Source organism: Eschrichtius robustus, chromosome 14 (genome assembly GCF_028021215.1).
Source record: "Eschrichtius robustus isolate mEscRob2 chromosome 14, mEscRob2.pri, whole genome shotgun sequence".
In the NCBI taxonomy this organism is placed as follows: Eukaryota; Metazoa; Chordata; class Mammalia; order Artiodactyla; family Eschrichtiidae; genus Eschrichtius; species Eschrichtius robustus.
Window position 1 is genome coordinate 117,481 of NC_090837.1, and position 14,137 is coordinate 131,617.

The 14,137-nt window shown below is 36.5% G+C and overlaps 2 protein-coding genes across 5 annotated transcripts in view; one reads left to right on the plus strand and one right to left on the minus strand.

Annotated features, from left to right (window-relative positions):
- LOC137776442 (zinc finger protein 268-like) overlaps positions 1 to 14,137 on the plus strand; it is a 131,200-nt gene that overhangs the window by 43,939 nt on the left and 73,124 nt on the right.
- Positions 6,741 to 14,137, minus strand: part of ZNF268 (zinc finger protein 268) — a 66,499-nt gene continuing 59,102 nt past the window's right edge. For 3 of the 4 annotated variants that reach the window (XM_068562916.1, XM_068562915.1, XM_068562917.1), the window contains one exon: positions 6,741 to 11,261. In XM_068562916.1, the coding sequence (XP_068419017.1) occupies positions 8,788 to 11,261 (2,474 nt within the window). In that variant the 3' untranslated portion in view covers positions 6,741 to 8,787. The remainder of the gene's footprint in view (positions 11,262 to 14,137) is intronic. The other variant, XM_068562918.1, reaches the window with a different exon arrangement.

Sequence of the window (14,137 nt, forward strand, 5' to 3'; positions counted from 1 at the left end):
TCTCAACCACTGCACTGGGAAGTCCCTGGGAAATGTTTGAGAACAATATTGAGTCTCCCAATCCACAAATACAAAATAGATCTCGTTTATGAAATTTCAAGCAATATTTTGCAGTTTTCTGTATAGAGGCTTTTCACACCTTTCTTTAGACTTATTTCTAATCATTTAATATTTTTGATACTATTGTCATGGTACTTTTAGTTCAATTATCTAATTGTTTTATAATATACAGAAATACAGTTGACTTTTGTATACTGACATTCTATCTAGCCACTCTGCTAAATTCACTTAATTCTAACAGTTTATCTTCAGGGTTTTTTTGGTTTTCTAAGTACATAAACATATTGCATAGGAATGGCTAAGTTTTCTTTCTTTCTTTCCAATGTTGAATTAAAGAGGTAATAGTTGTAATTTTTTCTATTCTTATATGCAAGGAGAGAGCATTAAGTATTTCACCTGAAATGAAATGATGTGTTTGCAACAAGAAGTGTCTGTGATAGATTTCTTTTGTAAATATGCTTTATCAGATTAAGGAAGTTCCTCTCTATTACTAGATTTAAGAGCTTTTGCTATAAATACCTGTTTAATTTCATCACTTACTTTTTTTCTGCGTCTCGGGTTGGTTTTTCTCCCTTATTCTGTAACTGTGATGGATCTCAGTGTGTGGGGGTTGTTTGTTTGTTTATTTTGGCTGTACCACGTGGCATGTGGGATCTTAGTTCCCCGAACAGGGATCAAACCCGTGCCCCCTGCACTGGAAGCATGGAGTCTTAACCACTGGACCACCAGGGAAATCCCGTTTTTTGGGTTTGTTTGTTTTTTTAACAATAAACCATCCTTGCATGGATACAATAAACCATACTTGATCATGATATAATTTTTATATATCACTAGATTCCATCTGTTAATTCATTGTTTAGGATTTTTGCATCTGTTCATGAGAAATAAATGTCCACATTTTCATTTTTTTCTAGTGTGTTTGTTGAATTTTGGCACCAAAGTTATGCAGGTCTCAAAAAAAGTATTGGGAAGCATTCTCTCACTTTTTCTATTCCCTGGAAAATTTTATAGAATTGGAATTATTTCTTCTTTAAATTTCAGAAGAATTCACTAGGGAAGGCATCTAGACTTCAAGCTTTCTTTGTGGAAAGGTTTTTAATTTTGGATTCAATTTCTTCAATAGATTTAGGACTGATTTGTTTTTTATTTCTTCTTATATCCAATTTAAGTTGTGATTTCTAAGGAATTTGTCCTTACTATCTAAACTGTCAAATGTGTTTGCCTATTGCATAACCTTCTTTTACATTTACTTTATTTACTTTCATGTAAAATCTGTTGTGATATCCCATTTCATATTGGATACTGGCAATGTATTTTTTTCCTCTTTCTTGCTTTTTCTTTTTCTTTTTTTTCCCAGTATTTTATTTTAACATCTTTATTGGAGTAAAATCGCTTTACAATGGTGTGTTAGTTTCTGCTTTATATCAAAGTGCATCAGCTATACATATACATATATCCCCATATCTCCCTCTTGCATCTCCCTCCCACCCTCCCTATCCCACCCCTCTAGGTGGTCACAAAGCACCAAGCTGATCTCCCTGTGCTATGCGGCTGCTTCCCTGTCTTGCTTTTTCTTGATCAGAAGTGAATTTTATTAATCAAAGAATCAACTTTCAGTGGCAATTTCTCTTTTGTACATTTGGTTCCTACTTAATCAATTTCTGCTCTTCATTATTGCCTTCCTGCTACTTTCTCTGAGTTTAATTTGCTTTTCTTTTGTGGCTTCCTGAAATAGAAGGCTAGATAATTGGTTTTCAACCTTTTTCTTAATACATTAAAGCTATACATTTTCCTTCACTTTTTACCATTGTATTTTACCATCATTTATGTAAAAATATTTCCTAATTTCTGAAATTTCTCAATCTAACATTACTATTTTTGTAATTAAGAAGTATCTGAGAGGAAAATACTTTGAGACTAATATTTGTTCCTCATAGTATTTTTGCTTACAAGTTTCAGTATTCATTAATTCCCGCCTGAAACAATCTTTACTATAGTGGCTGCCTAATGACAATTTTCTAATTTCATCATTTCTTCTACATTTATCAGTTGGAATTCTCCCGCCATAAATGGTTTTTCCCCAGCCCCCTCCATTATTTCAGTGCAACCTATTTATATTTATTTTTTCTTCTGTGTGGTTCTTTGTTCTTTCAAATAATTTCTTTTGTAATTTAGGCTTCATATTGTTCCAGTTGTTACTTTTATATCTTCTTATAGTGCCCTGAATCCCACTTTTCTCCATCTTTTATTATCAGCCTAACAGTTAAAGTGGTATCCTTTGCTTTCCTCCTAATATCAATGGCAGTATCTTACTTCCCCCAACCCTCTCTTTCCTCTTCTTATGCTCACTTCATATTCTTACTTTACCAGAAAATATCTTTATAAAGTATTCTTCCATCTTTGCTCAACCCTCATTTTAGTCTTAGATGTAAAATTAAATATATTAAATGCTCACCATCAGCCCTTTAGCTGGAAGCTCAACCTCTAGTATATTCCTCAAAAAATTAATTTTTGTATATGGTGTAAGTATAGACCAAGACACATATTTTTCTCAAACAGATGTGCAAGTGTTTCAGCACCATTTTCTTTGTAAAGACTATTCTCTTTCCAATGAATTGATTTTGTAATTTTGACAAAAATCAGTTCACTATGTAGTGTGTAGTTTTATTCAGGACTCTCTTCTGTTTCACTAATCTATATGTCTGTCCTTTCACAATACCACAGTCATAGCTGCTGTAGCTTAATGACAGGCCTGGAAATCAAAGAGTATATGTCTTGCAACTTTGTTTTTCCTATTCAAAAATTTGAGTATTCTAGTTCCTTTGCTATTCCACATAAATTTTAGAATCAGTTTGTCAGTTTTCACAGAAAATCTTCCTGGGAATTTTATTGGAATGGGATTGAGTCTAAAAATCCGTGTGGAGAACACTGGCACTTTAACGACATTGAATCTTCCAATCCATTAACAGGGCACCTCCTCCCATTGTCCAGGTCATTATTATTCCCTTCTTCATTGTTGTTCTCAGCATACATTTCATGTCACTCACATTTAACTGTTCCATGGTTTTTGGTGCTATCATAAATAGCTGTGCATTTTAACCCTAATTTTCCATTGTATATTGCAAGTATGTAAAAATAGAACTGATTTTTGAATATTGATTTTACATTTTGCTGTCTTGCTAAATTGACTTGTTATGTTGGCTTTTTTAGTGTGTGTGTAAAGTTTTAAATGGTGTTTGAGTGAAGGCAGTCATGCTGTCTCTGAATAGTTGTCGTTCTTCCTTTCCAATCTGTATCTTTTTAATTTCTTTTTCTTACCTTATGCAGTCAGCTAAGTCTTCCAGTACAATGCTGAAAGAGTGGTGAGAGTGGATATAATTGACGTGTTCTCAATCTTAAGGGAAGCTATTCACTCTTTCACCATTATGACATTAATTGTAGACCAGCGGTCCCCAACCTTTTTGGCACCAGGGACCAGTTTCACGGATGACAATTTTTCCATGGACCAGGGGGCGGGGGGATGGTTCAGGAGGTAATGTGATTGATGGGAAGTGATGGGGAGCAGCAGATGAAGCTATGGCTCACTCACCTGCTGCTCACCTCTTGTGTGGCCCAGTTCCTAACATGCTGCAGACCAGTACCAGTACTATGGTGCCCCCTGGGGGTTGGGGACCCCTGCTGTAGACATTTTTCAGATGTGCTTTATTAGTTTGAGGAAGCTACTTCCTATTCCCAGTTTTCTGAGGTTTTTTATCATGAGTGCTGTGGAATTTGAACAAATGCTTTTACTACACCTGTTGATGTGACCACATGATTTTTATTTTTTAGTTGGTCAGGTATGAATTAGTGATTGGATTTTGAATATTGAATCAGCCTCAGCTTTGTATACCCAAGATAAACTCAAATTTGCCTTCATGTATTACCCTTTTATATATTACTGGATTTAATTAACTAATATTGAGGCTTTTTACATCTATGTTCATGAAGAACATTTGTAGTTTTTTAAAAATTTGTAGTTTTTTCTTTTAATCAGTGTGACACTGATTTCATAAAATTGGTTAAGAAGTATTTGTCATCCATTTTCTGGAAGAGTTAGTATAGAATGGCTATTACTTCTTTCTTAAATGTTTGATAGAAATCACCAGTGAAATGATCTGAGCCTGGATTTTTCTTTGTTGGGAGAATTTTAACTATGAATTTAATTTAATAAATGTAGCACTATTCAGGTTACCCATTTCACATTGTTTTGGTGGTTTGTGTCTTTCAAGAATTTAGTCCATCAAAGTTGTCAAATTTGCGTTTTGTGTTGCTTACCCCTTCCACTGTTTTTGTTTCACTGGTTTCTGGTCTTATCCTTACTATTTCATTCCTATTTACACTGGGCTTTACTCTTCTTTTCCTAGTTCCTTAAGGTAGGACTTTAGATTATTGATGTGAGACCCTTATTCTTTTCTAATGTAAGCATTTAGTGCCATTAATTTCCCTCTACACACTGCTTTTTCTGCATCTCAAAAAATTCGATGTTGTATTTTAATTTGTACATGTTGTATATAATAATTCAAAATATTTCCCATATTTTTCTTGAAATTTCTTGGAGCCATGAATTACTTAGAATTGTGCTGCTTAATTTCCAAGTGTTTGGAGATTTTTCTGTTCTTGTTGCAATTGGTTTCTTGTTAAACTGCACTACAGATGGAAGAAATTTTTAATGGTTTCAATTATTTAAAAAATGTTAAGATTAATGACTTAGGACATGACCTGTATTGATGAATGCTTCACAGGTAATTGAAAAGAATACATACTGTGCTGTTGGATATTCTAGACATGTCTACCAGGTCTAGTTTATTGATGGCATTATTCAGTGCTTCTATAGCCTTGCTGATTTTTGGTCTCCAAGTTATGTTACTGAGAAATAACTGTTGAAGTGTCCAACTAAAATGGTAGAGTATATTTCTCATTTCAGCTCTGTTTTTGCATGATTTTGAAGCTTTCTTGTTAAGTACATGCACATTTAGGATTGTCTTTTTGGTAAAATGATGCTTTTCATTATATAAGGTACCTATATATTCCTGATAATTTTCTTTGCTCTTTGAATATATATTTACTTCCAGAAAAGGGAACATATTTTCTAATGTCAGCTCTTAGGCTGGGAGATAAGGTGGAGCTGAATCAATCTGATCTGTATTTCAGCTGACTGAGCTTTGTTGAAGCTTTTGGTTGAGTTAGTGCAAAACTGCCTTCAGATATTTTGAGGGCAAATCAGAATGTTTCCCTCAGCAGGGCCTGGAATCTGAGCATGGAGACATTGTAGAGATTTGCTTGTGCTCACAGCCAAGCTGCCAGCTCTCAGAGCTGTGCAAAACAACTCCTTGCCTTACAGCCTGTAGTTTAAATATTTGCCTGTAGTTTGTTTTGGTTTTTCTAAATAGACAATCACATGTGCAAACAATAGGATTTTTGTTTCTGCCCCAAACCCCAATTCCTTACAACATTCTGTTCTCACATATTGGCTAGAACTGCCATTATATTGCTCAATAAAATTGATGAGCATTCTTTTTCTTAAAGGTATACATCTAATGTTTTATCATTAAATATGACATTTGTCAGTTTTTGGAACATACTCCTTGCAAAGTTAAAGAAGTTAATTTCTATCTCTAATAACATTTTAAAATCATCTATGGGTATTATAGCCCATCAAATGATTTATCTACACATACTGAGATACTCATATGGCTTTTTTCTGGTAGTGTGGTTAATTTTACAAAAAGATTTTCTAATATTAAATCTTCCAAACACCCTAATGTGTTTTAATTAGGATCAGATTCAGGTGCACATAACAGAACCAACTCTCCTCCCAAAAAGAAAAGATGCCGTGAACAAGACAGTCCATCTCTCTTTTGTGTAAAAATATACCCAGACTTGGTAGTCTAGGGCTGGCACAGCAGCTCCATCATTACCAGAGAGCCATACATCACTCTTATCTCTCTACTGCACTCCAGCAGACAGCTTCCACCCTCAGGAGGAATTCAGATTCTAAGATGGCTGCTGAGTCTCCGGACATCCAGCGTGTTGCATATTAAAAAGAAAAGATGAAAGCACACTAGGGGGCTTTCCCCACTTGTTTTCCTTTTGAAAAACCTTCCCATTATCCCTCTCGGTAACTTCTATGTCCATTTCATTACTCAGAATTAGCAGCATGATCACATTTAGCTACAAAAAGAATGGAGAAATGCAGCTTTTTAGCCGGGCACATCACCATTATGAAAAATACAGTGATACTGTTGGTAATGAAGAAATACTGGGTTCACTACTAACAGTCTGCTACACTTAATAATGTCATGACTTAAAAAAATAAAAACTCTACATTACTAGATGCATTTTTGCTATAATTCCATTTAGGATTTTTAAATCTATGTTCACAAATGACTTTGTCATTTCCCCCCAAAATGTCTACTTCCTGTGAAATATTGCAAAATGTTAGAATTATCTTTCCTTTAACTTTCCTGAAAATTATCAACTATTACTGAAAGTCTCTGGAACCTCTTTCTTTTCTGGGGCTGGGGCAGAGTTAGAGGAACTAGGTAGATTTTCAAGCCAGAAATTCAATTTTAACTTTCCTATTTTGTTTACTGGTTGCTGATCTATTGATTTTTGTTGTTTCATTTATCTGGAAAATTTTCCATTTCATTTAAAATCAGACCCAATCCAGCATTATCCTTTCACACAGTATTTAATTTATGCCTTCAACATTATGTTGACATCTCTGGCTTCTACTGGGAGAGGCTGAATGTGGATTTGCGTCACACAATACAGCACCTTTAAAATCTAATTGACCCTGGACAGTGGTAAACAGAATATATGTTTATTCTTTATTTTGTGTATGTATCTTCCTTGAAACATCAATGACAAAATACATATTTATGATATTTTCCAGGTTTAGGGGATAGACTGAAGCAGATATCTGAAATTCTTTCCTTATGCAAGCCTTCTCTTCCCTTCTGTAAATCATCATTCTTCACCCCAGGTCTCTTGACATTGGATAATAATAATGAGCTGAACACATGAGGACTTGGGATTCAGAAATCATTGACTACGTCCTTCAAGGAAGATGCAGTTTCTTTGGGTAAGAGATGGGATTCCCCACTGAAGTAAAGAGCACAAAGTAGTGGGTGTTTCAGAAATATTTGCAGTTTTGAAGCCTCATATTCCTCCAAGAGAGCCTAACCTAATTTTCAGATTAATGCTCATTCACATAAGGTAATTGGTGAGGCTGTGAAAAAAACTGACGTTGTAAGTAAGCAACTGGTAGAATGACTTTTCACCATCCTGAATCTATAGCTATACATACACACTTCAGCAGCATCACTTAAAGGTATCACTGAAATGTACTGAGAGGATACAAGATAGTTCAAATTAACAGAGAAGTGAACTAGGATTAAAAAGGGACAACACCTAAATCTATTCTGGGTAATCTATATAGAAGGAACTAATTAATACTAACAGTAAGACGCTACCTGAGAACAAAAGCTAAGTTTGATTTTCTGTACTAAGGAGTCCATTAAAAATTTATATTCTGGACTATCTCAGCCAACTCCTGGCAGGGCACCTTGAATGATGATCCCATCATGACTGCATACACTGTGAATTCTCTTAAAGGAAATCAAGGTGTTCTAACCAGAGAGGACAGAACAGATTGCAGATACACAATCACATGAAACGTGCACTATATTGATTATATAACTAAAGAGGTAGCTTTCAGTACCATTTACAAAGGGTACAAAATAATAAAAAAGGTTTAAAGTATTGAAATGCATTTTTAATGCCATATTGTTCTAGTAAGAAGTTGTATTTTTAAATAAGAATGTTGCTATGCAGAGTAGAAACCCCTGGAAAATGGTATTGTTATCTAGCTAATTTATCTATCAAATGTGGCATTCACAAGAATATGCAAAACTACAAAAAACATATTTTATAGTATAGAAAGGAAGATAACACCTAAACATCCCTGCAGGTCTTATGATGTAATCCTTATTGTTATCCTGATTATTACATTTATTTACACAGGTTAAAAAATCTTTATGTTCTACTATGAACATGCCTATCATTGATAGTTGAATACTTTCTCCAATCGTTTCCTAAAAGTTTGGACCATTTGGAACATAATTTCCCTTAATTTGTAAAGGAAATTATTTTTTTCCAAATGAATCAAAATAATAGTAAATAAACCTTCCTGCTGAGGCTTTACCCCATCTGAAATATTCATAGATCTTCATTCATTCAAATATTTTTTTTCTTTTTTTTTTTTTTTTTACTAGAAGTTTGTCATTCCTAGATGAAGAATTTCCCTAACTTACAGCATGGTTTCTCCAAGGTATGAGCTTATGATACCTGCAATTCATTCATTTATGTTTTCTCTCATTAAAATCCTAATTCTTAATAAATTATGAATTTCAAAGGACTATATTCTATATTCATTTGCATTATGGAATTTCCTCTTTGTGGATGTTAGCATATTAAAAAATGACTTTCTGACATTCATTTCATTCATAATGTTCCTCACCTGCACAAACCTACAAGACTTTCTGCTAAGAACTTTCATAGGGTTCACTGAATTCATAGAGTCCCTTGTGCACATGTACTGATATTTTTTGTGTGTATAAAAAACAGTGTTCTGTGGATGCCCCTCCACATGCCACATATACATGGTGTACAATGAGATGATTCCATTTACAGAGTTTCTCTCTTGTACAATTCTGGGAATTCCTGTGAATTGACTTTTGAGAGAAAGTTTCTTACATTTACTTCACCAACATGGTTCTCATCTGCGTGAGTTCTCTGATGCATAATGAGCTGTGACTTCCAACAAAAGGCCTTCCCACATTCACTGCACTTACAGGGTTTCTCTCCTGTATGAGTCCTCTGATGTGCACTGAGAATTGATTTCTGAGAGAAGGTTTTTCCACATTCACTGCATCCATAGGGTTTCTCCCCTGAATGAGTCCTCTGATGTACAATGAGCTGAGACTTCCTAATGAAGGCTTTTTCACACTCATTGCATTCATAGGGCTTCTCTCTTGTGTGCATTCTCTGATGTACAATGAGCCGTAATTTTCCACTGAAGGACTTCTCACATTGACTGCATTTATAAGGGTTTTCCCCTGCATGAGTGCGCTCGTGTACAATGAGTAGCGACTTCCAAATGAAGGCTTTCCCACATTTGTGGCATTCATATGGTTTCTCTCCAGAATGAGTTCTCATGTGTATAATGAGGTATGACTTGCTACTAAAGGCTTTCCCACACTCACTGCACCCATAAGGTTTTTCCCCAGCATGAGTTCGCTGATGGGAGATGAGCTGATCTTTTCTATTAAAGGCTTTCCCACATTCACTGCATTCATAGGGATTCTCCCCTGTGTGAATTCTCTGATGTACAATAAGTTGTGAATTGAAACTGAAGGATTTCCCGCATTCACTGCATTCATGTGGTTTCTCTCCTGTGTGAGTCCTCATATGTATAATGAGGTAGGACTTGCTCCTAAAAGCTTTCCCACATTCAATGCATCCATAGGGTTTCAATCCTGTGTGACTTCTCTGATGTACAATGAGCTGTGACTTCAAACTGAAGGCTTTTCCACACTGATTACACCCATAGGGTTTCACCCCAGTGTGTGCTCCCTGATGTACAATAAGCTGTGACTTGAAAGTAAAGGATTTCCCACAGTCACTACAACCATAGGGTTTCTCTCCTGTGTGGGTTCTCTGATGTACAATAAGATTCGACTTTGTATTAAAGGCTTTCTGACATTCACTGCATTCAAAGGGTTTCTCTCCTGTATGAGTTCTCTGATGTATCACGAGCTGTGACTTCAAACCAAAAGTTTTCCCACAGTCACTGCATTCATAGGGCTTCTCCCCTGCATGAGTTCTCTGGTGTGAAATGAGCTGGTATTTCCGACTGAAGGCTTTCCCACATTCACTGCATTCATAGGGATTCTCCCCTGTGTGAATTCTCTGATGTACAATAAGTTGTGAATTGAAACTGAAGGATTTCCCGCATTCACTGCATTCATGTGGTTTCTCTCCTGTGTGAGTCCTCATATGTATGATGAGGTAGGACTTGCTCCTAAAAGCTTTCCCACATTCAATGCATCCATAGGGTTTCACTCCTGTGTGACTTCTCTGATGTACAATGAGTTGTGACTTCAAACTGAACGCTTTTCCACACTGATTACACCCATAGGGTTTTACCCCAGTGTGTGCTCCCTGATGTACAATGAGCTGTGACTTGAAAGTAAAGGCTTTCCCACATTCACTACAACCATAGGGTTTCTCCCCCGTGTGGGTTCTCTGATGTACCATGAGGTTAGACTTTGTATTAAAGGCTTTCCGACAATCACTGCATTCATAGGGTTTCTCCCCTGTATGAATTCTTTGATGTATAATGAGTTGTGATTTCAAACCAAAAGCTTTCCCACAGTCATGACACCCATAGGGTTTCTGTCCTGAATGAATTCTCTGGTGTGAAACAAGCTGGTCTTTCCTACTGAAGACTTTCCCACATTCACAGCATTCATAGGGATTCTCCCGTGTGTGAATTCTCTTATGTATAACAAGTTGTGAATTGAAACTGAAAGTTTTCTGACAAACACTGCATTCATGCAGTTTCTCTCCTGTGTGAGTTCTCTGATGAACAATGAGGTAGGACTTGCTGCTGAAGTCTTTCCCACATCCATTACATTTGTAGGGTTTTTCTTTTGCATGAGTTCGCTGATGCACCACAAGGTATGACTTGCTGCTGAAGGCCCTCCCACAGTAACTGCATTCAAAGGGTTTTCCTCCCATACGTATTTGTTGGCATATGAGCTGTGACTTTCTGTTGGCAGTTTTTCCAGATTCATTACTTTCACAGTATTTTATCCCAATAACAGCTTGCTCATGTTTAGAATGGAAGGACGATTCCCTATGTGCATGAAACCCATTAGGATTCTTTCTGGCATAATTATTACCAAAATCTGTATTATATTTCAAACTCTTTCCATTTGTGACACATTTATGAAGTTTTTGTTTTGAAGAAACATAATCTGTACTAAGAAGACATAGTTTTCCAAATGCAGTACACTGATAGCCTTTTGACATACTTCTTAGCTTGCCTTGATTTTCCTTATGCCATTCCATACGACCATCAATTTCCCAGACTTCGTCTAGAAATGAAAATACTCATGTTATAAATAGTAAAATGATCCTAGTACAGCATAAAATTTGCCTTAAAAATGCCATATCATGAGGTTTTCCTTAGTTTCAGATATCAGTTCTGAATATAAATAAAATCTCAAGTGTAAATGTACCCAAACTCCTGGGCACTGGGGAAAACAAAGCAAATCAAAACATGAAAATAGGCAAAGGGAACTGACAATAAATAAAGGTAGTCTTGAGTTTCAAAATTTTGCAGAATGCCTTCTTTAGAAAGCACAAAGAAAAATGAGCAAAATATGAAGACGTGGGGTCTTCCCTGGTAGCACAGTGGATAAGAATCCGCCTGCCAATGCAGGGGACATGGGTTCGAGCCCTGGTCCAAGAAGATCCCACATGCTGCAAAGCAACTAAGCCCATGTGCCACAACTACTGAGCCTGCGCTCTAGAGCCTGTGAGCCACAACTACTGAAGCCCATGTGCCACAACTACTGAAGCCCGTGCACCTAGAGCCCATGCTCCGCAAAAAGAGAAGCTACTGCAATGAGAAGCCCACGCACCATAAGGAACAGTAGCCCCCGCTCGCCACAACTAGAGAAAGCCTGCGTGCAGCAACGAAGATGCAATGCCGCCAAAAATAAATAAATTTATTTATTTATTCATTTTAAAAAATATATATAAAGAGGTGGGAAAGGATCTCTGAGCATTAGCTTCATTCGACGAATAATCATTAAATATCTATTATGCGCCAAACACTGTGCTGAGCTCAGGAGAAAGCAGAACCACTGCAGATTGGTTTACAGTCCTCTTGGGAATAAAGTTCCACTGAATACCCAAATAGATGAAAATAAACTCACAAGAAACATCATCGAGATGTTTCAGAACACTGACAAGCAGCAGCTAATAAAGCTTCCAGAGAAACCAAAAAAGTTTCACATAATGGGTCAAAATTTAGAATGGATCTGACTTCTCATTAGCATCACTAGGAGAGAAAAAACAGAGCATTCAGGAGTAAAGTATAAACATTTTCAGAGGCACAGGTCTCAAATTTTATATCAAATGCACCCTTTCACAGGAAGCGACTATGAAAGGTGTTCCTTTCACGGGAAGCTACTATGCAAACAAACCAAGAAAAAAGATGACACAAAAAAATAGAAAAGAAAATCTGAAAGGAGATTCCAGGTTAAAAACTGTACAACCAGGTCTTGAGAAAAATCAGGTTACACTGGAGCAAGTCAAACGACATGGGAGTGATGTCACCAGGAAGATGAAATTGACAGAATCACTAATTTAGCTGAATGTACCAAAAGAATATTTAGACATGTGAAGAAGAGTCTGGGGTTAAATTAATTATAAATACATTAATGATAACACCGAAAACTGGGCAGGGAAGTAAAACAACTCAAGAGAAAAAATGATTTATGAACGAAAACTAACCATTGTACACTTGCATGATTTACCTGTGAACAGAAATTACATGGTCGTAAAGATATAAAAACTGAAGACTGATCTAAGTATGAAACAGCTTGATTAGGATGATGGAGGTATGGGAAGAGACAGTGTGTATATCATGGGGAGTATGAGGAGAGGAGGATGAAAGAGAATTAAATCTTTACCCTTCACACTAAGCAATTAGGAGAAAATCAAGGTGCAAGAGAATAAGCTGGTTATTTAGAAAACATGGAGGTAAACACCATAAGAAAGAGCTAAAGAGATGAAATTGTTTTTCTCTGAGGGGAATGAAAAACAGACGGGGCAGGGTGGCCAGAATGCTGTTTAAACATAAACCCAACCCAACTCCCACCCCCCAACCAAATTCCAAAAATACAAAGTAGATAGGGAACTAGACACAGGAATAAGTCCTCAGTCATAATGACAAATATTTGGAGGTTGAACAGAAGAGAGAATGGGTAGAGTTGACCTAGATGTCCCAAAGTAATATGCTGACCAAGGCAATGGACAGAAAAGAGTATTAAGAGAACACAGAAGCAGGTCAGGTTTGAAGACAGCAACATCACAGGATCTTAATACCTCACTTCAGGTTTCCCTACATCCTAAATCTGAACCCTCTTATTTATTTTGTACACAACCTCCAAATTATATTTTCCCAAACATCAGTTCCCAACTGGGATAGTACCCACCCCCATGCAGTGAGAAATGAACATGAGCATGTTTGACTATTACAGCGGCTCTGGAGGGAGTATTACTGGCTATTACTGGGTTGGCCAAAAAGTTCCTTCGGTTTTTAAGTAAACATAAAAGATACATTTTTCATTTTCACCAAGAACTTTACTGAACAACATACCATTTTGTTCCACTACCTTCTGCCATTTTTCAGGCAACTTCATAATTCCATCTTCCCAAAACTTTTTATCTTTTTGAGCAAAGAACTGTTCCAGGCACCTTTTACCATCTTCCAGGGAATTAAAATTTTTTCCGTTAAGAGAATTTTGTAAAGACCGAAATAAATGGAAATCCAAAGGTGCATTGTCTCGTGAATATGGCAGATGAATCAGAACTTCCCAGCCAAGCTGTAATGGTTTTTGCCTGGTCATCAAAAAAACATGTGGTCTTGCATTATCCTGATGGAAGATTATGTGTTTTCAGTTGAGTAATTCTGGATGTTTATTCTCGAGTGCTGCTTAGAGTTGGTCTAATTGGGAGCAGTACTTGTTGGAAGTAACCATTTGGTTTTCCAGAAGAAGCTAATAATAGAGGACTCCCTTCCAATCCCACCATATACACAACATTACCTTCTTTGGATGAAGACCAGCCATTGGTGTGGTTGGTAGTGGTTCATTTCGCTTGCTCCACGATCTCTTCCGTTCCACATTATTGTACAGTATCCACTTTTCATTTGCCCGTCACAATTCGTTTTAAAAACGGA